This window comes from Pelophylax lessonae (genome assembly GCF_965119305.1).
Source record: "Pelophylax lessonae genome assembly, chromosome: 7".
NCBI lineage: Eukaryota > Metazoa > Chordata > Amphibia > Anura > Ranidae > Pelophylax > Pelophylax lessonae.
The window spans coordinates 149,191,339-149,218,011 of NC_138774.1; the positions used below are offsets into that span (position 1 = coordinate 149,191,339).

The 26,673-nt window shown below is 48.1% G+C and overlaps 1 protein-coding gene across 1 annotated transcript in view; it reads right to left on the bottom strand.

Annotated features, from left to right (window-relative positions):
* Positions 1 to 11,869: 11,869 nt before the first annotated feature.
* UPF3B (UPF3B regulator of nonsense mediated mRNA decay) overlaps positions 11,870 to 26,673 on the bottom strand; it is a 43,152-nt gene continuing 28,348 nt past the window's right edge. Inside the window, exons 9-10 of the mRNA XM_082262689.1 lie at positions 26,012 to 26,324; positions 11,870 to 12,713 (exon numbers count right to left, since the gene is read on the bottom strand). Of these exons, the coding sequence (XP_082118815.1) occupies positions 12,570 to 12,713; positions 26,012 to 26,324 (457 nt within the window). The 3' untranslated portion in view covers positions 11,870 to 12,569. The remainder of the gene's footprint in view (positions 12,714 to 26,011; positions 26,325 to 26,673) is intronic.

Genomic DNA, 26,673 nt, shown 5'->3' on the forward strand with positions numbered 1-26,673 from the left:
CCTATAAAAAAAGCAAGGGCAGCATCCATCTTAGATTCATTCTGAAGCTGCAGAGTAAAGCCCCGTACACACGTACCGATGGTCGGCTTACAAATGTTCCTCTTTTCTCCCCGGGATGTCGGTGTCTGCTGAAAAGTGCAAAGACAGCACAAGGACAGCACAAGAATTTTGTCCGCCGACTGCAGAAGTGATGTCATGTAATGGTTAACTTTCCCTGTGTTTTCTATTTTCTGAGCATGCCCAGTCTTGCAAATCTGCGGTCTGTCGGCCGAATTGTGTACTGACAGGCGAACAATCGTCCGTTCTGGTGTCGGCATACAAATATTTTCATGTTTGCACGAAAGACTTTTGTCCGCGGATTGTGCGCAGACATCTGTCGGAGGCACCATACTAACACGCGTACAATCGGCAGATCCTTCGTCCACCGACGTTTGTATGCCGACGATCGGTACGTGTGTACGGGCCTTAAAGCCCCGTACACACGTACCGATCGTCGGCCGAACGATCGGCCGTCTTTTGTCCAGGGCTGTCGTGTCTGTTGAAAACTGCAAAAGACTGCACACTAATTTTGTCGGCCAACAACAGCCGACTGCAGAAGTGATGTCATGTGATGGTTAACTTTCCTTGTCTTTTTTCTTTTCTGAGCATGCCCAGTCTTGCTAATCTGCTGTCTGTCGGCCGAAATCTGTACTGACTGGCGAACAATTGGCCGTTCTGGTGTTGGCCAACAAAAATTTTAATGCCTGCACGACAGATTCTGTTCGGCCGAAAATGCGCTGTCGGCAGCATCATACTAACAAGCCTACAATCGGCCGATCGGTCGTCGGCCGAATATTTACGGCCGACAATCGGTACGTGTGTACGGGGCTTTAGTTAGAGCAGGGAGAGTGCTGCTGTTGCTGCTGAATTGATAGGGAAATCATTAGCTAGGCCAGTGTTCTGTGTCCACTCCTGCTGTAAGGACAGCGTCCTGACAGCACCCCAAAAAGCCCTTTTTAGGGCTGGTACATCAGTCTGCTTTTATTTATTTATGTTTCTATATATTTATCAGGCATTTTTGAAGGCAGGCATGACTTTTTTGGGATTAGTGTCGGGGGGGGGGGTCTAAAAGCGTACCTGTGAAGTTTCAGCTCTGTAGTATGTCCAGAACCAGAAAAGAAAGATCATATAGGTGTAAAAGGAGGGTTCCCACCATCCCTGCTCTACTGAAAAATGATATTTTTTTCTGGTTCTGGACATGCTACAGAGCTGAAACTTCACATGTACACTTTTTAGACCCCCCAGACACTAAATCACACAAAAAAAGTTCTTAAAAATTGTCAATTTCTTTGGATTTAGTGTCTGGGGGGTCTAAAAAGTGTACCTGTGAAGTTTCAGCTCTGTATCATGTCCAGAACCAGAAAAAAAAAGATCATATAGTTATAAAAGGAGACCTGCGACCTTCAGCCGAATCAAGTCGGCGTACCAGGATCTCCGGGGCCAATCTGGAGCCACCAGAATTACCGGAATCCCTTCCAACTCGACCCTGCGTAGCAGGCGAGATAAAAGTTTCAGCGGAGGAAATGTATAAATTAGCCCGTACCGGATCCAGGAAGCCACCAGGGCGTCTACTGCATCGGCCAGAGGATCTCTGGACTGAGCCACAAACGTTGAACCTTTTCTGTTTTGTCTGGAGGCAAACAGGTCCACATCCGGGGTCCACCACCGGAGACACAGCTGGTGGAACACTTGTGGATGCAGAGACCACTCTCCCTGATCCAGGTTTTGGTGACTCAGGTAGTCCGTCTGCCAATTGTCTACGCCGGGAATGTAGGCAGATAGGGCTGGAACGTAGTCCTCTGCCAAGCGCAGGATCTCGGCTACCTCCAGAGCCGCCAGGGCACTCCTGTTGCCCACTTGATGATTGACATATGCCACGGCCATGACATTGTCGGACTGGACAGAACACCCCTTGAGATTGTCCGTCCAGTGGAACAGGCTCAACTTGATTGCTCCCAGTTCCAGAACATTGATCAGGAGCTTGGACTCTTCCCAACGTCCAGGTCCCTTGAACGTTCAGGGTGCCAAGCACCCCTTCCCCCTCCATCCCAACCAGTCAGACGGGCATCTGTCGTCACCACCGTCCAGAATACTGGAAGGAAGGATTTCCCGTGAAGAAGATTCGGAGAGCTGAGCCACCAATTCAGAGAGTCCTTGGATCTCGGACTCAAACGAATCAGACTGTCCAGAGATAGAGGATCCTTGTCCCATTTGACAAGGCTCTCCTGTTACAAAAGTCTTGTGTGGGCCTGAGCATATGGTACAGCCTCGAAGGAGGACACCAGCAGGCCCAGCACCAGAGAGACACCAGGCCGCAAGCCAGCAGCGACAGAATCACTTCTCTTAACTTCTGTAACTTCACAGGAGGTAGAAATACCTTTGCCAAAGCTGAATCTAGGATCATCCCTAGATACTCCAGTCTGGTTGTTGGAACCAGGGCAGATTTCTGAAGGTTGAGATTCCAACCGAACTGCTTCAGCGTGTGAATGGTCGCCTCCAAATCACGTTCCAAGGTCACAGACGAGTCGGCTCGGAGAAGAAGATCGTCCTGGTACCCCAGAATCGCTATTCCTCTCCGTCGTAGCAGAGCCAGGATAGGGGCTAACACCTTGGTGAAGACCCTGGGAGCAGAGGCGAGACCAAACGGTAATGCCACAAATTGAAAATGGTCCTTGCCCACCGCGAAGCGGAGGAATCGTTGATGACCCTGCAAATAGGGACATAAAGATAGGCATCCTTGATATCGATCGAGGCCAAAAAACAATAAGGTGTAACCACCCTTCTCCTGCGCTTGGTATCCAGGCCCCTTGACCACACACTTCACGGGACTGATAACTGGCTTCTCAGATGGCTAGAGTCTTGCTGCCCTTATCGGACTGGGGTAGTCCACCGATACTAAAAGCAAAAAGAACATAAAAGGGCGCACCGACCTAGCGCATTATCCTCAATAAAAGGCTTTATTTAAATGACATAAAAAATGGCTACTCACAGACGTAGATAAAAGTAAAGCATATCAAGCTGGATTGCGCAAAAGTCTGTGTTTAGTCCATATAATCGTCCATGATGAGATGACTGACACGTTTCGAGGCCTAGCCTCTTCCTCAGAGCCACTGTGTCATGACTGTCTCTTTGGTTTAAATAGTGAGATGTAGTGAGGTAGCGACCCAGTCACTGCCCCCAGGTGGGAGTGCCTCCTCCCCCGGGGGGGTGTGGCTAGAGCACCACCCACCTTCTCTTGTGACATTATTAGTAGTATGCAGTGGCATACATCAATCATAAAAGTACAATACAAGTGCTAAAATAATATTATATACGTGAAATAAAAACATGTGCATAAAAACAGTGCAACGAAATCTAGATAAAAACCACCATGAGCTAATGTTAAAAACAAATAAAAATGCTTTCTCAGTGCACTTAAAATCATTGTAGACGCTCCCTGGACTGACAGTAGAGAGCAGCCAATATAAGTGTTATTAGGTAATTACCCCACAATTTTTCTATTACATTTACCATCTGCTGTACCTGGTCTAGGCTAGAAACTCATCTATTCATAATGGTGGTGTTCCGCCCTCTCCATGTTTTCCCCTTAATGGTTCCATCCTATTGGGGGGGGGGGGGGGCTCCACACTGGAAAGAGGGATCAAAGAGGGGTAGGAGGCCGATAATGCACTCTGTGCCCCTAACCTGCTTCATTAGACAAGTGGGGCACAGGCAGTAATGGACCGTGGAGCCGATCGGTCATGTTGCACCGATCACCGGCTCCGTGGAACGCACGCCGCTGCCCTACTTCCGGGTTATTGCGTCATGCGTTCCACCCATCGTCACTTCCGCCGACGTCACTTCCTGTATCGAGGGAAGCAGTGTACAGCGGGGCGGTCCGTCTCCAGGGCAACTCTCTCCATCTCGGTATTGGCCTGACAGACGTCGACACCGCCCACAATATACAGCATCCCATCCCACTGTATTCTACATAGGCGCTCCTATTTATTCCAGTGTTCAGGTCTCGATAGTGCTACTGTCTCTAATTGGGAAGCCACTACCCTTCTATATGTTCAATTAGGGACCATTTTGGGCCACTGTATGTTTGATGAAATCAAGGAACTAGTATTTATATTTATCCATGTGCATATTCTGCTTGCTTTTACTGTTGGTGATGGTACAGCCTTGTTGCATACGCGTGTGAGCGCACATGCACAACCACATACATAGCCCACAAGGAGCTTGCAGGCTAATGCACATACGCACACACGCATGTACGCAACATCGCAACTGTACAATATCCACATGGATTTAATGGGACCCTCGTCGGATTTAACTTGTAAGTCCAAACAAAGAATATATATATATATATATATATATATATATATATATATATATATATATATATCTCACACGTATATCAATATGCTACACTATGTATCTAAATAGATACTTTATGTGGTCACAATGTAGAGAAAACAATTAAAATCAATGTAAATAGTGGTTAATAACCCAAAGCATATATAGGTGTACAAATGCACCTTCTTTTAGAAATTGACCCAAAGGTGGACTATTTAAAGAAGACATGTCCTCCAAGCTGGGTGAACTGATGTCATCATTCGCTGACAGTCACAGGTTCATGACAACCCCATGACTGTAACGGCTCATTGCAAACTGAATGGGACCATATTTTTAGATGTAGTTCTAAAACCCAGGAACCACGTCCATAGACGCCGTTTCGGAATTTTGGACCATTGAGGAATATGTATATAAAAAATATATATGTATTTTAAAATTATCAAAATTAATATGAAAAAGCAGAGATGGGACAGACCGAATGTGCAGTGATCATGGCACAGACGAGCCATACGACACCCGCATCCGGCCTGAAATGTGAAGGATGCATGAGGATCTGGGGAGCTGACCAATTGGTGAGCCCCATTGGTCTTATAGAACCCCATGGATCTCTAGATCCTCATTTATGCCCCCTGGTGCTAAAGACCCCAGGGTGAATATCCAGTAGGATTCTATTTTGCAGAGTTTCTGGAATCTCATCCCGTCGTCTTGATCTTTACCGATGGCTTCGATTCCAAACACCTTAACGCTGTAGGGTCTCCATCGTGGAACTGGCAGAAATGGCGAGGTACCGAGTAGTTGTTACGGTCTCTCGGTCCTTCCTTGGTCTTTTTGTTAATTATACTGCACTTATGCTCCCCGAATCTTACCCTCAGGGGTCGTGTAGTGCGTCCGATATATAATAGACCACATGGGCAAATTAGGGCATATACAAGGTGTAGCTGGTGCCACAATTAATAAACTGTTTAATCTCGTGGCTTCGCCCATCTGTACCAGCTACTTCCTTCTTCCGATGCCACATGAAGGTACAGGCTCCACAATTTTTGACCCCACACCTGAAGTTACCCTTCTGGTCAAAAGCTGAGAACCAAGGGATGGATGTTGATACCCCTCGAGAGACTTTGGGTTTACGGACCCTGCTGGGAGCAATTTGGCTTCTCAGATCCTTTGGCTTTCTGAACACTATTTCCGGTCTTGGTGGCAATATCCTTCCCAAGACAGGATCCTGTTTGAGAATTTTCCAATTGCGCTGGATCACGCATTGGATATCGAAGGCTTCGTTACTGTAGACAGTGCTGAACCTGACTGACCCAGTACTCCCAGCCTTAGGGGGCTTTTTCTTGGAATAGCTAGTGTACTGGGGGTTGTACGTTGAAGAGGACTGTTCGACAAGGATGTCACTCTCATACATCAACAAATATTTAGCGTATGCCTCCTCAATATGTTCAACTTTGTAGCCCTTTTCCACAAATCTTTCTTTGAGGATAGCACCTTGTTCTTCGTAATCGGACCTTTTTGTGCAGGTCCTGTGCAATACATATATATTTTTTATATACATATTCCTCAATGGTCCAAAATTCCGAAACGGCGTCTATGGACGTGGTTCCTGGGTTTTAGAACTACATCTAGAAATATGGTCCCATTCAGTTTGCAATGAGCCGTACAGTCATGGGGTTGTCATGAACCTGTGACTGTCAGCGAATGATGACATCAGTTCACCCAGCTTGGAGGACATGTCTTCTTTAAATAGTCCACCTTTGGGTCAATTTCTAAAAGAAGGTGCATTTGTACACCTATATATGCTTTGGGTTATTAACCACTATTTACATTGATTTTAATTGTTTTCTCTACATTGTGACCACATAAAGTATCTATTTAGATACATAGTGTAGCATATTGATATACGTGTGAGATATATATATATATATATATATATATATATATATATATATATATATATTCTTTGTTTGGACTTACAAGTTAAATCCGACGAGGGTCCCATTAAATCCATGTGGATATTGTACAGTTGCGATGTTTTGTACATGCGTGTGTGCGTATGTGCATTAGCCTGCAAGCTCCTTGTGGGCTATGTATGTGGTTGTGCATGTGCGCTCACACGCGTATGCAACAAGGCTGTACCATCACCAACAGTAAAAGCAAGCAGAATATGCACATGGATAAATATAAATACTAGTTCCTTGATTTCATCAAACATACAGTGGCCCAAAATGGTCCCTAATTGAACATATAGAAGGGTAGTGGCTTCCCAATTAGAGACAGTAGCACTATCGAGACCTGAACACTGGAATAAATAGGAGCGCCTATGTAGAATACAGTGGGATGCTGTATATTGTGGGCGGTGTCGACGTCTGTCAGGCCAATACCGAGATGGAGAGAGTTGCCCTGGAGACGGACCGCCCCGCTGTACACTGCTTCCCTCGATACAGGAAGTGACGCCGGCGGAAGTGACGATGGGTGGAACGCATGACGCAATAACCCGGAAGTAGGGCAGCGGCGTGCGTTCCACAGAGCCGGTGATCGGTGCAACATGACCGATCGGCTCCACGGTCCATTACTGCCTGTGCCCCACTTGTCTAATGAAGCAGGTTAGGGGCACAGAGTGCATTATCGGCCTCCTACCCCTCTTTGATCCCTCTTTCCAGTGTGGAGCCCCCCCCCCCCAATAGGATGGAACCATTAAGGGGAAAACATGGAGAGGGCGGAACACCACCATTATGAATAGATGAGTTTCTAGCCTAGACCAGGTACAGCAGATGGTAAATGTAATAGAAAAATTGTGGGGTAATTACCTAATAACACTTATATTGGCTGTTCTCTACTGTCAGTCCAGGGAGCGTCTACAATGATTTTAAGTGCACTGAGAAAGCATTTTTATTTGTTTTTAACATTAGCTCATGGTGGTTTTTATCTAGATTTTGTTGCACTGTTTTTATGCACATGTTTTTATTTCACGTATATAATATTATTATTTTAGCACTTGTATTGTACTTTTATGATTGATGTATGCCACTGCATACTACTAATAATGTCACAAGAGAAGGTGGGTGGTGCTCTAGCCACACCCCCCGGGGGAGGAGGCACTCCCACCTGGGGGCAGTGACTGGGTCGCTACCTCACTACATCACTATTTAAACCAAAAGAGACAGTCATGACACAGTGGCTCTGAGGAAGAGGCTAGGCCTCGAAACGCATCGATCGAGGCCAGTCTGATGCAAGAACGCCACCACTGACCGCAGGGACTCCATGCAAAGTTTCTGGACGCGCACCAAGTGGTTCAGAGTTTTGAGGTATAAGATTGGACGCAATTTGCCCTCCTTCCGTGGAACGGTAAACAGGTTCGAATATAACCCTCAAAAGCGTTCCTGATGAGGAACTGGTACAATCACGCCTTGTGACAGCATATCCCGAATTGCTTCCTGCAGCCCCGCAAAGCGGTCTGGGGACAGCTGAAGATTGGAAGGAAAAAATCTGTCTGGCGGACGGGAACGAAACTCTATCTTGTACCCGGACTGAACTACCTCATGGACCCACCTGTCGTGCAACAGTGAGGTCCAAGGATCCGGGAAGAAATTGAGACGTCCCCCCACCCCTGAAGTGGGTGGGGGCGCCCCTTCAGGCAGGCGGGGTCTGCTTGGAGGTGGGGGGGGCAGAGGATTTTGGCTTACCAGCCCACCGCTTCCCGAATCCTTTTCCGCCCGAAGTCTGTTTGGTTTTCTGGGACACGGTCGCGCAAAAAAGACGCTTCTGGTTTGTAAAGGAAAGACCTCGCTTACGTGAGGGAGACTTACCCTTAGTTGAGTGAAGGAGTGTGCTCTTTCCCCCAGTGACCGTCTTGATCAAGTCATCAAAGGAGGAACAAAAAAGGCAAATACCCTGAAAGAGAAGATCTGCCAAAAGCTTTTTAGAAGCTTGGTCGGCCGGATAAGGGAGCAATGAGGATTCTGCCATCGGTAAGACTGTGGCCTTGTGAATACCGCATATCTGGGGGTCCACCTGAGGAGGGACCGTCCATTTGCGTAAGACCTCTTCCTCAAATGGGTAGCATCTAGCCAAACGTTTGGGAACTGCAAGCGTGCGATTAGGTCGCTGCCATTGTTCCTCCACTAAGGCAGACAAGAATTCAGGCCAAGGGAAAACCTTGGCCGATTTCTTTGCCCTGAGGGACCCAAAGGATACCGGGGCTCCTTGAGATTTAGAAATCACATCTGTGATTTTCAGGGTGTCCCTCACTGAGGATATCAAAGCATCTACCAGCGCCTTTTTCTGTGTTAGAAAGGTCTGAATGCGGGAACGCATTCTCCAAAAGGGGGTCTGTGTCGCCGGCGACCATATCGACTTCAGAATCCGAGGACTGAGATGAGACAGACGAGGGCCGAGGACGTTTCTTAGTAAATGCTGCCGCAATAACTTTGTCAATTTTTCTGGACATTTCTTGCATCACAGACAATAAAGTCACATCATGAGCATCAGAAGTGGGCCCAAACGATATATCGGGGGGTTGCAGACAAACTTGGGGAATCCATGTTAGACATATGGCCAAACAGTAGGATTGCACAGTAAAAATGTAAAGAGCAGACAGGGAAACGGAGAAACACCGGAACCTGCAGCACAAGGGGTAAACAGAAGCTTCTCCTGAAAACAAGAGCAATGGCCTAAGAGGGAGCAATCTGCGTCTAATCGCCAAACATTATTCGCCCCTGAGGTTAAGTGAGGTTACAAAGTCCCAGCAAGTCCGCCGCTACCGGCATGCACTGCGCCTTTAAGAGGCGATCGTGACGCACGCAGCGCTACTCCGGGGATAATCCTAAGCCCCCTAAACGCCTGAAACCCCTCAGAAGATGAAAAGGTGAAGGCCAGGGTAATTAAACTCCTTTAAAGTAGTTACTCCATGGAGAACACAGCAAGGTCCATCAACAGCATGGAGAAGTGAAAGTAGAAGGAAACGCCCCCGCCCACAAGAGCCAAAAGCTCCTGTGCTGTTTTGTCTCTGAATCCACAAAATGGCCACCGGCATTACAATGATAGGGATACCCAGGCAGGCTGCTGAGGCCTGTTAAGGCTGCAGGCCACGGCAAAATGGCGGCTTCTCGCCGATGAGCACGTGACCCCGGGCCTAGTGAGGCCTACCCTAGTAATAGGCCTGGGGGTCATCCCGGCGGATGAAACCCCCCCAAGGTAGCGGTATGAGGCACAACCATGTACCCCCCTCTGAGGCCCCCCACCGTCCACTAACTGGTATAGCACCTGAGGCGACTTACATAGGGGACCCCCCACTAAAAGTGTCCCGGGGGTCTGGAGCCAAGGGTAGGGAGAGGTCAGGGTAGGAGGGGAAGGTCCCAGGTGACCCCTCATAGTGGAGGAGGGTGGCAGGAGGTATGGGTACCCGAGGGTCCTACTCCCCTATTGAGGAGCCCACGTTCGCCCCAGGCCCGCTAACCAGATGGGAGGACTGTACTTACCGGACCACGCTGCTGAGGGTGGGCGTCCATCCTGAAAGACTGCCTCTGCACAGCAATTAGGGCGCTGTCGGCCAAGGGGCACCCTGCGACGCTGGCATGCCAGGTGTGTGCATCCCGGCGGGGCATTTCACCCGTAGGCCAGTTCCCGTCCGTGGGACTATAGTCGCAATCGAGACCCAGCGCGGAGCTAACGGCCTGCAAGCGCTCGCTGGCACAAACTGGGAGACTGTTAAGGCTCTCAAAAAATAAAAAAGGTTCCCTTGAAGACGTTTAAAACAGAGCTAGGACAAAAGGTCCCAGCAGGGAGCTGTGTGGCCACTCCTAAAACCAGGCAGCTAAAACTGAAGATGCAACTGTGATGCCAGGGGTAATAACCCAGGGATCCCTCCCCCCTGGGCGTGTCAAAGCCTTTGGCTCTACCTGGTCACTCCTCGTGGGAGGGGCTTATTACCCATCAGTCAATGATTTAAAGCAGCAGCTACATCTGTCGGTGGACGAAAGAGAAAATTAATCTTCCTAATAAATACAGTTTCCATACACATTACTCGTTCACTTAAAGCGGTTGTATACTGCCTGGAAAAAAAAAAAAAAAAAAACCCTGCAAGACAAAGGCATAATGAGCTAGTATCCATTGCATACTAGCTCATTATGAAATACATACCTTAAAACTAAAGCCCCGTACACACGTACCGATCGTCGGCCGAACGATCGGCCGTCTTTTGTCCAGGGCTGTCGTGTCTGTTGAAAACTGCTAAAGAGTGCACACGAATTTTGTCGGCCAACAACAGCCGACTGCAGAAGTGATGTCATGTAATGGTTAACTTTCCTTGTCTTTTTTCTTTTCTGAGCATGCCCAGTCTTGCTAATCTGCTGTCTGTCGGCCGAAATCTGTACTGACTGGCAAACAATCGGCCGTTCTGGTGTTGGCCAACAAAAATTTTAATGCCTGCACGACAGATTCTGTTCAGCCGAAAATGCGCTGTCGGCAGCATCATACTAACAAGCCTACAATCGGCCGATCGGTCGTCGGCCGAATATTTACGGCCGACAATCGGTACGTGTGTACGGGGCTTAAGCCTCGACAAGGATGCCCGGACACCGCTGTGGGAGCTGTCATGCTCCCTCTGCGTCTCTTCCGGGTTCAGTGGTTTCGGCGCTGTGAGTGGCGGAGCCGTGATGACGTCACTCCCGCGCATGCGCGCGGGAGTCACTTTGTGGCTAGTAGCCAGCAAGGAACTCTGAAGGTCCTTCAGAGCGCATGCATCGCTAGCGTCAGCAGCTGCATGCAGGGCAAATATCTCCTAAACCGTGCAGGTTTAGGAGATATTAATTGTACCTACAGGTAAGCCTTATTATAGGATTACCTGTAGGTAAAAGTAAAAAAATTTAGTATACTACCGCTTTAGATTTGCTATACACTAAAATCAATATGCTGCTAATAAACTGTCAAAAGAGGCCAAATCTAATGGTAGCAAGCTATTAAAGGATAAGTTCACTCTCAAACTAAAATCCCTGCATCTATAGACCTTCACGATCGAACTAACCTATCTAGCCCAGTAAAGAAAAAAAATCAGTAAACATACCTTTTTTTAAGCCGATCCGACCCAATCTCAAGTGGTGGAAGCTCTGCAGAGGACATGGCTGACAATGGCTGTGAAATGAATGGAAAGTGACGTCACCCATAGCCTTACTATGGGGCTTCCATTGTCGGCTGTGTCCTCTGCATCAGCCTCAACAGCGAAGCCGCAGGTGACAGCTCAGCATGGGATCGCGTCGGATTGGCTTCAGAAAAGGCAAGTATATGGATTTCTTCTTTACAGGGCTAGAAAGGTTAGGGTTAAATCTTGCAGGGATTTTAGTATTAGGGTGGACTTATCCTTTAATGTCAACCATGTGGCCGCAGCCATACAGCCTAGAGCTTCTTTGTTTTTTAATCAATTTTGAAAAGGCAATATTTCTGTATAGCTCAGTTCACAGAGGAAGCAAACGCATTCTAGTTTCCAGTGAAAGTATTTTTATTTTCAATAGAAAAAAGGTTAAGAAAACATTTAGGTTACATTTCCTTATAAGGATAACCAACTCTTTATATGCTCCATACGTGATAAAATAAGCTGTCATATGACTGAGAATCTGCCAACTTAGACATCTGTTATAATAAAGATCTGTAAGAAAATAATTAGGAAAACCAAAAATTACAGCATTGCTCTGAATCTTTACAGCATTGTACAGCAGCGATTGTTCTGGACTCCAGAGAGGAATACAAAGCAAAATTCTTCAACACCTACACTGCAAAACTGAAATACAGGGCAAGCTCTATGGAAACAGCCTATGTAATACTGGGCTGAAATAACATTCAAAAATACTCTTCTGTTATAACCTTCTGCCAGTACAGGAATGGAGGACTCATGTTTCATTAAGGCCACGAGACAAGATATTGTAAACTGAAGATTTCCACCATGCGCTCTCTCTCTCTCTCTCTCCTACCATGACCACTACAACACTAAGAACTAAACATTCTGTCAGCAGTCTTGTTGCTATGAAAATCCATGGTGGATTCTTAGCCAAACTCTGTTTGCAACCCCCTCAAAGAGGCTCCTCTGCCTCTGGACACCTCTCCTGCCTGCTCCCAACTCCTTCTCTGTGAAGGCACTGCTGGATTGCAGAGTTTTTCTTTGGTTGTCATGACGGGCAGGACACTCCACATCTTTCAGCTCCTTACTCGCCTTTGCACTGATCACTGGTCTCACCCTCAGGTTTCTTTTCAGATAAATCACTGGATTTGGTTGGACTATTGTCACACTGTGTTAGTCGGCTTCTGCTCCTTGCCCCAGGTTGGTACAGCTGCATTGCTGGGCGATCCTGTAATGTTAAATACATTATAATATTGAAATTACAGTATATATATTCCATACACACACACACACACACACACACACACACACACACACACACACACACATATAATGAATATATTCAATGAAAAACTCTCAGGGCAGACAGAGAGGTGTGATGTGCAGAAAGTTAGGGAAGCTACTTTTCATATAGCCATTCAGGGAAAATGAAAGCCGATGCTTCAGATCTTTCTGAAAGCCAACAAGTGCCTGCCTGCAGATTCATATATGGTTGGTTGATGGATATATGTGCCAAGTTGTTAGGGGTGCATTTTTCTGGTGTCTTTTCCAAAACACGGTTACCTTGAACGTTCGAATAGAGTTTCATTAAATATGTTCTAATAGCCAGTAGGACGCAGTCAGAAAGAGAATACTTTATCAGATACTTGAACTTGAGAATAGGGTTGCATTCTTTCCTTCTTTGGGTATTATGGTTACAAACACTTTTAGTGATTCTACTCTCATCTCCTTTCCTTCTTCTATCCAATTTATAGATCTGCAAAGTTTTGGTACTAGTATTTCCTTAAACTTTCTGTAGTAGTGAATCCATCGGGTCCTGGGCTTTTCCATGTCACTGAATTTTTTAATGCCACCAATACCTCCTCCTGTGGGATCGGTGCCTCAAGAGCTAGCAATTTTTCTGTTGGTATTCTGGGTTATTTTGCTTCTTTTATGTATTTTTGTTTTTTTTTGTTCTGCTTCTCGTGCCTCCTTTTGCCTCACTGTATCTAGAGCATAGGAACTCTGGAATGCTTTAGCTATTTCTGTTGTAGAGTATCATTTCTCCTCTATTTATTTTTTCTATATAGTTGTTAGATTCTTTTACTCTTTAGAACTCTTGCAAAATATTTCCCTAGTTTGTTTCCCCATTTATATCTTTCTCTAGCGACTCTATTGAATGCCCGTCTTGTCTCTTCTTCCATTAGTTCTTTTCATTTATCTCTCTTTAAATCAAGGGTTTGTTGTGTTTCAACCTCCATACTCTTTTTGTTCTAACTCGCGTATCTCGGTTATCAATCTATATATGTGAATAGTCCTTTCCTTTTTTCTTTTTTGAAGCCTATTGAGACCAGTACACCTCTGATATATGCCTTGTGGGCCTCCCATATCGTAGCGTCCGTTATATCTGGGGCTTAATTACTCATGAAATATTGTTCCAGTTCATTCCCTATCATTTTCCCCACTTCTATGTCATGTATCCGTTCTTCATTAATCCTCCACGCATTTAAATGTCACTAAGGTCCTGAAAATTTATTTTTCATAATTACTGGGGCATGATCTAATGATGACATTATTCCTATTGATGTTTTGACCACTGCTTCGATCAGTCTATGTTCTATCATAATGTAATCCAGTCTTAAATACATCCCATGTGCAGGGGAGTGGAAGGAGTAATCCCTCTCCCTAGGGTGTTGAGATTCGCCACACGTCCACCAGTTGGCATTGAAAAAAATTTTTTTTTTGACCCTCCTAAGCTGGTAAATTCCTGTCGCCTGCCCACATGATGTACAATCCAAGACCGGATCCATACAGAAGATAAAATCTCCTGCCAGTATCAAACTATTGTTTCTAAAAAGAAAAGAAAACACCCATGGGACTTTAAATGAGGTAGGTACCATAAGCCATAAATACTGCATTTTATTTTGTCATACAATACGCAGAAGAAAGGATCAAACAATAAAAAAAAAAAAAAAAAAGTATACATATAGGTCCATAACAGTATACATTGCTTATTGGTACATAAACATCTTGAGGCTCAATGCATTTTGAGAGATTCGACTCACTTCTTCAAGAGCAGATGTGTTTTTGGTCTATAAATATAATACAACATAGTATCAAAATAAAATTTTAGGATTACTGCATTGTATTTTAAAATGGACCTAAAGGCGGATAAGTACTCACATCGGCTGAGCCGGGATGAGAGACCTGTGCAACCCCCAGGTAGCGGCCGCAAACGCCTGATCCGGGAGTTGGAGTAGAACAAACAGACAGCCTCCAAGGGGGACATGTGGGAGATAAGTGTGGTATATCCAATGTGGGGGTTGCACAGGTCTCTCATCCCGGCTCAGCCGAGTACTTATCTGCCTTTAGTTCCATTTTAAAATATAATTTTAGGATTACTGCATTTTAATTTTGATAATATGTTGTATTATATTTATAGACCAAAAACGCATCTGCTCTTGAAGAAGTGAGTGGAATCTCACGAAATGCATTGAGCCTCAAGATGTTTAGGTACCAATATGCAATTTATACTGTTATGGACCTATATGTATACTTTTATTTTTACTGTTTGATCCGGTCTACTGTGTATTGTATGACAAAATAAAAAATGCAGTATTTATGGCCTACGGTAACCACCTCATTTAAAGTCCCATGGGCGTTTTTCTTTTCTTTTTATGTACGAATAGGGATGGAGGTGTGTTACCTATAAAGCAGTCTCAGACCCTGCTCTCTTTTTTGCAAACTATTGTTTCTAAACTGTGTCAACATCTCTAGCATTTTTTTCAAAAATCCTTTTGAGATTTTATTTGCTACTGTACATTCCATCCCTGTATTTGTCCCTTCAGGAAGATGGTAAATCTTCCAAACGCGATGGTAAATCTTCCTAGGAGGTAGATTTGCTAGCTTTTAGCAGCATGGGAATCACCGATTCAGACAACCCTCTATCCTTCAGCACCTGGCTTTCGACAGCCAAGCCGTTAAAGCCAGTGACTGTAAAGCAAGATGGAGGATTGGCCCTTGGGCCAACAGATCCTCTCCAAGGAGCATCGGTGACTAAACATCAGCTCTGCGTACCAAGACCGGTGAGGCCAGTCTGGAGCCAATAGGATGGCCTGAATCCCTTCTGCCTCGATCCTTGCAGGAGTCTTGGCAGAAGTTTTTAGAGCGGAAAAGGCGTATTTCAGACGATACTGGCCCCAAGGAGCCACCAGTGCGTCTGTGGCGTTGACCAGAGGATTCCGAGACCGTGCCACAAACCTCTGTACCTTCCTGTTGAGACAAGAGGCCAACAGGTCCACCCCGGGGATGTTCCCCACCAGAGACACAACTGATGAAAACGCCTCAGGATGAAGTGACCATTCTCCCTGGTACAATGCCTGACGACTGTGATAATCCGCCTGCATATTTTTCACCCCTGGAATATGCAAAACAGAGAGAGCTGGAACGCAGGGTTCTGCCCACTTTAGAATGTCGGCTACTTCCCGAGTCGCCAGGACACTTCATGTGCCCTCTTATTGATTAACACAAGCCACGGCTGTGGCCTTGTCCAATTGAAACCTTACCGGACACCCCTGAAGGCAATTCGTCCAATGAGCCAGAGAAAGTCTGATGCCAAGAAGTCCACCCCACCCAGACAGGCTGGAATCCATGGTGACCACCATCCAGTACAGGGGAAGGAAAGAAAGATTTTTCCCTGTCGAAGCGCCGGGGAGAAAAGCCACCAAATCAGGGACCCTCTCGTACCCTGGCTCAACAGGATGAGATTGTCTAGAGACTGTGGACTTTTGTCCCAGCTGGCAAGAATCTCCCTTTGCAGAGGTCTCGCGAGGAACTGTGCAAGCTGAACCGCCTCGAAGGTAGACACAATTAGGCCCAGCACCCGCATGCAAGTCCTGAGAGCTGACCGACCGCTGATAACAGGAGTCGAACTGCATCCTGCAGCTTTGGGAACTTGTCCCATGGAAGAAACATCCTGGCTGAGGCAGAGTCCAGAGGCAGACCCAGATAGTCCAATCTGGGGGACGGGACCAGAGCAGGTTCCTGGAAATTCAATTTCCAACCAAGTCCGCACATTAATCTCCAGGATGTCCGCCAGAGCAGTCAGAGGCTCTCCTCGCAGAAAATGATCGCCCAGGTACTCCAGTACTGCAATCCCCCGCTGACACAAGAATGCCAACACCAGGGACAACACTTTATGAAGGCCCGAGGAGCTGAGGCGAGACGAAAGGGTAATGCCACAAATTGATAATGCTCCTCGCCCATAGCAAACCGGAGGAAGCGCAGATGATCAACATATCGGAATATGAAGGCAAAAGTCCTTGCTATCGATGGAGGCCAGAAGATCTCCTTCATGCAAGGATGCCACTACTGTACAAATGGACTCCATTTGGAATATCTGTACCTGCACAAAGCGGTTCAGAGCTTTGAAGTCCAGGATTGGAGGTACCTTGTCTTCTTTCCTGGGAACTGTAAACCGGTTTGAAGAAAACCCTTGAAAATGTTCAGATTCTGGAGCCGGAACAATCACCCCTTGTAGTAGCAAGTCTTGCACCACCACAAAAAAACCTTGCAGGCGGTCTGGGAATAAACGCAGGATGAAAGGAAAGAACCTCTCTGGAGGATAAGCCCAAAACTTGATCTTGTAGCCGCACCGAATCAGCTCATGGACCCATTTGTCTAGAATCAGGGGGGTCCGGAAGGACCCGCTCTCGGCTTACCAGACCAGGTCCTATTGGAACCTCGGGAGGAGGTCCTTACAGACTTAGATCCCTTGTCTTGTGATCCTGCGTAATGATATCATCCAGGGAGAATCCAAACAGAAAACTCCCACAAAGGGAAGATCAGATAAGGCCCACTTGGAAGTCTGGTCCTCAGCCATATCCTGCTCCGAACAAACACTGCTGTCACAGACAGCCTAGAGACTAAGGGAGTCGCATCCAGAGAGACATCACAGACGAACTGCAACCCCTGGACCAACTGGTCCTCCAGCTCCGCAAATACAGGGAGAAGCTGTTCCCCCTCCAGATCCTGGTACAATATCTTTGCCCACTCCCACAGAGTATGGGACACCAAGGCTATGGTGAACCCTGGCCTAAGGACCGACCCGGCAAAGTAAACATGTGGCGGACCCAAGTCTCGGCTCTCCTGTCAAAGGGATCTTTAAAAGCCGGACACTCCTCCACCAAAATTAGGGTGGATTTATTCAGCCTGGAAATCCGAGATTCCACCACAGGTGGGACTGTACACTTATTCAACAGAGACTCCTCAAAGATATCGTCTAGCGAAACACTTGCGTTTAGGACAACCCCACTGACTCGCGACAAGTTTGTAAAAGTAAGCGGGGAAAAGGGAATATTTTTGCTGCTTTTGAGGAGCTGCAGGTACCAAAAAGGGGGCCGGCACCTCCGACGCAGAAGGAGCTGCATCCTCCATTTTTAACGTTGCCCGCACTGATACAATCAGTGCATCCACTAGCGCCTTTCATGCGTAGCTGCAATAGAAGAGGAATAATCCTCACTATAAAAGCACTTGAAGTGCGTGGACGCAGACCCAGTAGGGTCGCTACATACTAAGCTCACCCCAAAACATTATAATCAGGGAAGGCCGCCGACTGCGATCTGCAAGGGAGCGCCGGCCAAGGGTCCACAAATGGACCACCCATGAGACCTAGAAAAAAAACAAGGGTGTCGCCCTCCAACGAGGACATAATAGGGTAGAAAGGGGGGCCACCCGCCATGACGCGGAAGCGAAGGCAGGTTACCCTCACCCACACAATAATGGCGGCACCCCCACAGTGGCATCTGGATCAAAGGAGGTGCCAAGTTGACAAGAGAGTTGGGGGCTTCAGCTAGACTCACTGAGGCCGCCCCCCCAAACGGCGGCACCCAATTTGGCCGCAACCTACATTTTTAAGGAGGCCCAGCTGCCAGGTTGTGAGCCCCAGCAGAGCCAGCTGGCCACCTAAGGCAGCAGAGGGGAAGGCGGATGCCCACACAGGAGGCAGTGGCTTCAGCCATTCTCACAGGGGCTGCCTCATATTGGGTCTGGTCAACAGTCCAGTCAGCCGCTCGGACAGCTGACGAGCAGGCCGCAAAACCGCGACCTAAATTTTTGGCCAGATACGGGCCGCGTGAGGCGCGTACCTGCATATGGTAAAACATCCGCTTCCCCAGCCCAACAACCGTCGCAGGGAGCCCCAAGGACATCCCTGCCCTAGTCACCACCCCCCAGGTTGGCTGGGAACCCTGCTCAACTCCCTGTTGCACACCAGGAAAACCCGGTCAGCCACCAGGTCAGCAGCAACTTCAACCAGCCAGCTCATAACTGCACGGGGGGGCTGAAAGACCCAAAGTGACCGCAATTTAGAGGGGCTGGGGGGGGGGGGGGGGAGAAGGGGAACCCGGTGGTCCGATTGTCCCAGGGAGGGGCCCACATCCACCCTAAAAGACCACCAGGGGAGAGGGAGGACACTACTTAACACACCATGGAACTGGGTGGGCACCGCTCTGGACAGACCACCTCTCCATCAGAATGGAAGTGCTGTGGACTAGGAGGCATGCTGCGACTCAGGCCGGGACCAAGTCGTATGCACCCTCATGAGAGGTTTAGCTCACAGGCCAGCCCCCATCCAATGGTGCTATGTCACGACCGACCTAGCGCGGAGCTGAGGCCTGTGCGCAATCGCTGGCCGGACTGGGGAGACCTTAAGGATCTAGAAAATCCAGTCCGTCACCCAGTCCAGCAGTTGACTGTAGTTCTCATAACAGAAAATAATAAAGAAGAAAAAATTCCATCTAAAAAAGGAAAAAATGCTAGGACCATAGATCCCAGCAAGGAACTAGGGCCTTACTCCTGACTAGGCAGAAGAAAAAAAACTGAGTGCCTATAGCAGAGAGTGGGAGTATATCCCCTGGGACTGCCCCATAGGTGTGGTAAAGCTTTTTCCTGCCTAGTGTTATATCCTACTCCTGTAGGGGGCAGCATAACCCAATGGTCAAGAAGATTCTGGTGATGTGTCCGTCAATGAATGAAAGAGAAAACTTTTTCTTCTTCAAAATTTTGATCTTTTTTCATTTGTTTAGCAAAAAAAAAAAAAAAAAAACCCAGTGGTGATTAAATACCACTAAAAGAATGCTGTCTAAAAAAAAAAAAAAAAAATCATATTTAGTTTAAGTACAGTGTTGCATGACCGCGCAATAGTCATTCAACATACGACAGCACTGAAAGCTGAAAATTGGCTTGGGCAGGAAAGGGGCGAAAGTGCCCAGTAGGCACGCGGTTAACCACTTTACCACCGGAGGATTTTCCTGCTAAAAGACCAGGGGTTTTTTTGCGATTTTTTACTGTGTGACTTTAACGGACAATTGCGCGGTCGTGCGACGCTGTACCTAAACGAATTTCACGTCCTTTTTTCCCCACAAACAGAGCTTTCTTTTGGTAGTATTTGATCACCTGTGTGATTTTTTGATCACGCGCTATAAACAAAAAAAAGAGCGTAATTTTTGCAAAAATAACAATATTTTTCACTTTTTTTTATATGAAATTCCCCCCCAAAAAAATGTAAAAATCAAAATTTTTTAACATTTTCGGCCGATTTGTTTTACGCTACCTAGGTTTCGTTAAAAAAAAAAAAAAAAAAAAAATCGCACAGGTGATCAAATACCACCAAAAGAAAGCTCTATTTGTGGGGTGAAAAAAAAGGACATAAATTTAATTTGGGTACAGCGTCACACGAGCGCGCAATTGTCCGTTAAATAACGCAGTGCCGAATCGCAAAATATGGCCTGGTCAGGAATGGGGTAAAATCTTCCTATCTTAAAGGGGTTAAAAATACGCTCATTGAGAATTTTCTTGTCAAAGACATGTAGCTAAATACAATTTGGCCTAAATATATGACAAAAATTGAATATTTTTTAACTGTCAAAGCAGAAAAATATTGTTATTTTTTCAAAATTGTCGCATTTTTTTATTAATATCGCAAAAAATGAAAAGCGCAGAGGTGATCAAATACCACCAAAAGAAAGCTTTGTTTGTGGGGAAAAAAAGGACGCAAATTTAGTTTGGGTACGGCGTTGCATGACCGCGCAATTGTCAGTTAAAGTCGCACAGTGCCGAATCACAAAAAGTGGCCTGGACGTAAAGCAGGAAAATCCTCAGGTCCTAAAGTGGTTAAGAGAAAATTATTTTACGATAAGTCCAAACTCCCGTTCTCTGTCGCTCATTGACAGACGCAGGACTCCTATCTTGATATCCGTAGGGACGTCCCAAAGCAGTGCCATAATTGAGGGGTGGGATAGCAGCAGAAAACATTCCATAAGGCCAAAAACATAGCCAACCAGGAAACATAGGACTCATCGGAACAAAAAGAGGAGACCCACCTGAAACCCAAAACAGAACCCCCAAGGTAGACCAAGGGTCCCCTCAGACAGCAGCCTGCAAAACCTTGCAGCCAAAAGAGGCATCCGCAGATGCCAGCACATCAACCTCATAAAACTTTGTAAAGGTATGAACAGACGACCAGGTAGCCGCCTTGCAAACCTGAAGCACAGACGCCTGATGGCGGAAAGCCCAGGAAGCACTAAGTGCCCGAGTAGAGTGCACCTTAACAGGGAAAGGGGGAGCCTGACCCTTAATCGACTAAGCCTGCACCACCGTCTGCCTGATCCATCTGGAGATTGTCGCTGCAGACGCAGGCAACCCTTTCCTAGGCCCATCCGTGATCACAAAGAGCGAATCTGACCTACGAAAAGAGTCAGTAGTGGCCAGGTACACCCAGATTGCCTGAACCACATCCAAGGTGTGCAGTGCAAGCAGGATGGAAGATCGGCCCCTGAGACAGCAGATCCTCCCTGAGAGGAAGCCTCCATGGAGCGTCTGCAACCTGCCTGACCAAGTCGGCGTACCAGGCGCGACGAGGCCAGTCCGGAGCCACAAAAATAACCGGAATCCCTTCCGCCTCTATCCTGCGAAGAAGTCTCGGCAGCAACTTGAGAGGAGGAAAGGCATACAGCAGCTGATACTGCCTCCACGGGGCCACCAGCGCGTCTGTGGCATCTGCTAGAGGATCTCGGGATCGGGCCACAAACCTCTGCACTTTCCTGTTGAGCCGGGACGCCAACAGATCCACATCCGGGGTGCCCCAACGAAGGCACAACTGGTGAAACACCTCCGGATGAAGAGACCATTCCCCTTAATCCAAGGTCTGTCGGCTGAGAAAATCCGCCTGCCAATTTTCCACGCCTGTAATGTGAACCGCGGAGAGAGCTGGAACAAAGCGTTCCGCCCAACGGAGGATGCCGGCCACTTCCAAGGCCGCAAGGACACTCTTGGTGCTCCCTTGGTGATTGACATAAGCCACTGCCGTGGAATTGTCCGACTGAATCCGCACTGGACAGCCCCGAAGATGCTCGGTCCAGTGAACCAGGCAAAGCCTGATCGCTCTCAGTTCCAATACATTTATCGGCAACCTGGATTCTTCCAGGGACCAGATTCCCTGAGCAGAAAACCTGCTGAGAATCCCTCCCCACCCGGATAGACTGGCATCCGTGGTGACAATCGTCCAATCGATCGGAAGAAAGGATCTCCCTTGAATGAGTATCGGAGACCGAAGCCACCATATCAGGGACTTCCTGGTCCGCTCGCTCAGCCAGATCTGATTGTCCAGGGAATCAGGATTCCTGTTCCATTTGAGAAGGATCTCCTTTTTGAGGGTCCTCGTATGAAACTGAGCAAAAGTTACCGCCTTGAAAGACGCCACCATCAGTCCCAGTCCCTCATGCAGGTCCGAAGGGACGACCATTTGGCGGACAGCAAAAGCTGAGTCGCTGTTTGGATTTTCTGGAGTTTTTCCGCAGGAAGAAACACCTTGGCCAAGGACGCATCCAAAGTCAGGCCCAGATAGTCCAGTCTTCTGGAGGGGACCAAGGACGACTTCTGCAGGTTCACAAGCCACCCGAACTCTGCCAGATGGTGGCAAATTTGACATCAGAGCCTGCAGAGACTCCGCACCGAGGAGAAGGTCGTCCAGGTAGCCCAGGACCGATATCCCCCATTGGCGCAACAGCGCCAGAACCGGAGCCAAAACCTTTGTGAAGACACGGGGAGCAGAGGCGAGACCAAAGGGTAACGCCACAAACTGATATTGGTCCTCTCCCACTGCAAAGCGCAGAAAATGCTGGTGTCCTGCGTAAATGGGAATGTGAAGGTAGGCATCTTTGATGTCTATGGAGGCCAAAAAGTCCCCCTGATGCAGGGAGGCCACCACCGTGCGAATGGACTCCCATCTTGAACTTTTGCACCCGAACAAAACAATTTAGAGCCTTTAAGTCCAGAATCGGACGCACCTTGCCCTCCTTTCTGGGCACTGTGAACAGATTTGAGTAAAAGCCCTGAAAACGTTCCCCACACGGAACCGGAACTATTACACCCTGTTGTACCAAGTCCTGTACTGCCCCCAACAGAGCCCTTAGGCGATCCGGGGACAGTCTCACATTGGAAGGGAAGAATCTTACCAGTGGAACTGATCGAAACTCGATCTTGTACCCCGACCGTATGACCTCGGGAACCCATTTGTCTTGAATCCTGGAGAGCCACAGATCCGGGAACCGGCAAAGACGTCCCCCCCACCCCTGACATGGGTGGGGGCGCACCTTCAGGCCGAAGCGGACTTGTCCTCAGGTCTGGAGGAACCCGCTTTCTGCTTACCAGACCAGGGTCGCTTGGAACCCCCCCCCCCCCGAGGGGGCCTTGAAGGGCTTCGCCTTGTCGACCGCTCCAGAGGAGTGAAAAAACTTCTTGTAGGCTGAAAAGGAGGGTCCCCGTCTGCAAAGAGGGTCCTTACCCTTGGCAGCCTGTGGGAGAAAGGTGCTCTTGACCCCAGTGAGACCTTTGATAATATCATCCAAGGTAGCACCAAACAGGCGATCCCCCTGAAAAGGGAGATCAGTCAAGGCTTTTTTAGAAGCCTGATCCGCTGACCAGCAGTTCAGCCACAGCATGCGCCGGAGGACCACTGCCGAAAAACGACAAACGCCCCAGCATTGGAGCAGTATCCAGTGCGGCTTCGCAAACAAATTGGAGCCTCTGCACCATCTGGTCCAGCAACTCCGACACGGCAGGGGGGAGGTTTCTCCCCTCCAGGTCACGGCGTAGTAACTTGGTCCATTCTTTTAATGTTTGCCAAACCAGGGCAATGGTCAACACCGGCCTAAAGGCAGACCCCGCCAGGGAGAGCATAGTGTGGGACACAGAGTCCTCCACCGGGATCACATTAGCTTTATTCAGCCTGGAGACCAGTGGATCCACCGTAGGGCAGCACCGTCCACTTTTTAATGAGGGACTACTCAAACGGGTAGTGCCTAGCAATCCGCTAAGGCATCCCAGTCGGGCGTTTGACGGTCCCACTCTTTCTTAATGATATTGTCAAAGTATGCGGGAAAAGGAAAAACCTTTGTCACCCTGGAGGGCTTGCGAGTGCCAAAGGCAACCTGCGTATCAGTCGCAGCTGCAGCTGCGTCCTCCAGCTTTAGGGTATTCCGGACAGACACAATCAGTGCATCCACCAGCGCCTTGTCTTGCGCAATAGCGGAGGCAGAAAGGTCATCCTCACTATCAGAGGAGATGGGGCGCGAGACAGCAGCCCCAGAGGGGAGACCTGTGTCAGCAGCAACCGGTTCAGATTCCGAATCTGAGGCATCAGACGAGGCAGGGGTAGGCGGAGGTCGTTTTTTAGCACCTCGCCCCTGAAAGGCCACCGAAACCCGGGACACAAATAACTCCAGGACCGCTGAAAGTGCATCAATAGTGAGCTGGGAACTGGAGGGCCCTGCGGCCACCTCGAGGGGATCAGGTGGGCAGGGTCCATGGTACAGAAGAACCCGTTAGCAAAATTTGACAAAACGTAAAGAATATATAATTTTTTTTTAAATGTCTCCCAGCGTTACAGCGCCCCCCAGTGGCCAGGCAGCGTGCCTAGAAACCCCCGCAGAGAGAGAGAGAGAGACCCCCAAGGCTCCCCACCCACAGGAAGATACACCAGAAGTCCTAGTATTGTCTGCTCAGAAGCGCTCGTCCTTTCAAAAAGGAAGGCCTGCAGAGCGATGTGCCCGTGTCTAGGGAGGGGCTCCACCCCCTCACACGCCTCCAGGAACTCCCACAGTAGCCCAGCTCTGAGGAAAAAACCGAGCTGGGTGTACCAAGATGGCCGCCGCCATGTAAAGCACATGGAGGCTTCAAGAAAATGGTGGCCCCTTGCGGCTGCGGCGGTAAAGGGGGCCTCCCTCCAGACTGACAGGCGATCGACCGGTAGGTGGGCCCTGGGGAGCGAGGTAGGAACCCCCCCGCACAATGGCCGTCCGCACCAGCGGGACCCCCACCAGCGGGACCCCCACCCCCTTAGCGGCCTCCTGCACGCAGTTCCAGTCTCCCCACATATCCCCATGCGACAGAGACACCCCAGGAGGGGGGGGGGGGGGGGGGGGTAAGGGGAGCACCATAGGTGGGGGGTGCACAGTGGAACAGAGGGGAACCCGGAGAAACGGGGGTCCGACCGTCCCAGGGAGGGGCCCGCGTCCACCTCAGAACCCCACATGAGGAAAAGAGGGAACAGTTACTCACCATACTGGAACAGGGGGGCGCCAACTGACAGAACCCCTTCCCGCCATAGTGGGGGGGATGTCAGCCAATAGGAACGCTGCGACTCGGTCGCAGACCGGTCGTATGCGACCAGGCGAGACGTTTAACCCGCGGGCCAATCCCCATCCAGTGGGACTATGTCGCGGCCGACCCAGTACGGAGCTAGGGCCTGCACGCGCTCGTAGGCCGGTGGGGGTGACCACTGGATCTCAACATCCAGGATTCGGCATAAGTGCTTGTAGATCTCATAGGAACAACCCGGAGAAAAAAGCTAGCTAAAAAAAAAAAAATAAAGATCTAAAAAGCTTGCCAGGACCAGAGATCCCAGCAAGGAACTTAGGTCCTTACTCCTGACTAGGCAGAGAAAAACTGACATCCTATAGCAGGAAGAGAGAGGGTATACCCCTTGGGGACTGCCCATAGGTGTAGCCAGAATAATTTTTCTGCCTAGTGTCCGACTCTTGTAGGGGGCAACAATACCCCACGGATATCAAGATATGAGTCCTGCGTCTGTCAATGAGCAACAGAGAAATATATTTTTTAACTTTTTAAAAGTTGGGAAACAGTACCTGTAATCTACATCCAATCAGCTGGTTGAAACTAAGGCGGCTGGCCATATGCTGGTTCTACTCAAAACATCTCTTTATACGTCCCTCTTTCTTCTGACTGGCTGAATTTTATGGACAGCAGCGGGATCCAATCACGCTGCGCTGTTGTCTTAGCCAATGAGGAGGGGAGTCCCGGGCAGCTGACACACTCCCGCAACATCGCTGGATAAGGATGGGCTGAGGTAAGCATTAGGAGGGCCGCTGCACACAGATTTTTTTTTTTCTTATGGCACAGAATGCCGTAAGATAAAAAAAAAAACCTTCTGCCTTCACAATCCCCTTAACTCAGAAGGCATAACCTCACCTTGTTCCTTATCCTATCTCTCTTGGCGGCATCTTCTTTCTTCTCCTCTCGGGACTGGCGTTCGCTTTTTTCAGTTGCTTGCTGACTTTCACTAGCGTCCTTCCTTGCCCTCTCTCTGACTGCTTCCCGCTCCTTTCTGTAGTCATCCTCTCTTCTCCGGAAACACCTGTCTTTTTCGTAGCGATCCCTTTGCTTTCTGCGCTCTTCTTCATACTGGTGCTTCTCCTTCTCCCTTCTTGCACGCCGCTCCTGCTCATAATCTTTGTCCCTGTAATCCTTTTCTCTGTAATCTTTTACATGTTCATCTTCACATCTAAATTTTCAAAAGAGAAAATACAATTACGGCACTGTACAGAATTTTCATCATTTCATATGAATCTTTTGGAAAAATTAACATTTTGACCCCATCAACACACATTTGCCATTCAGTCAACCAAAGGTAAACCTGACTTGGTTTTTGCAAAAGAATAAATAGTAACATTTCAAACATGCTGCAAATTTGAATTGGAGATTCGGCCTTCATGTTTGGTATCATTTTCCAGCGCACATAAGGCGTCTCAAAAAGCCACAGGCAGGACAAGTCAGAGGGTCCTCTGCAGCTCAGTGACAGGATATGCTACAACAATCCTGTATGTATGTGCATTTGAAAACCTAAGACAATA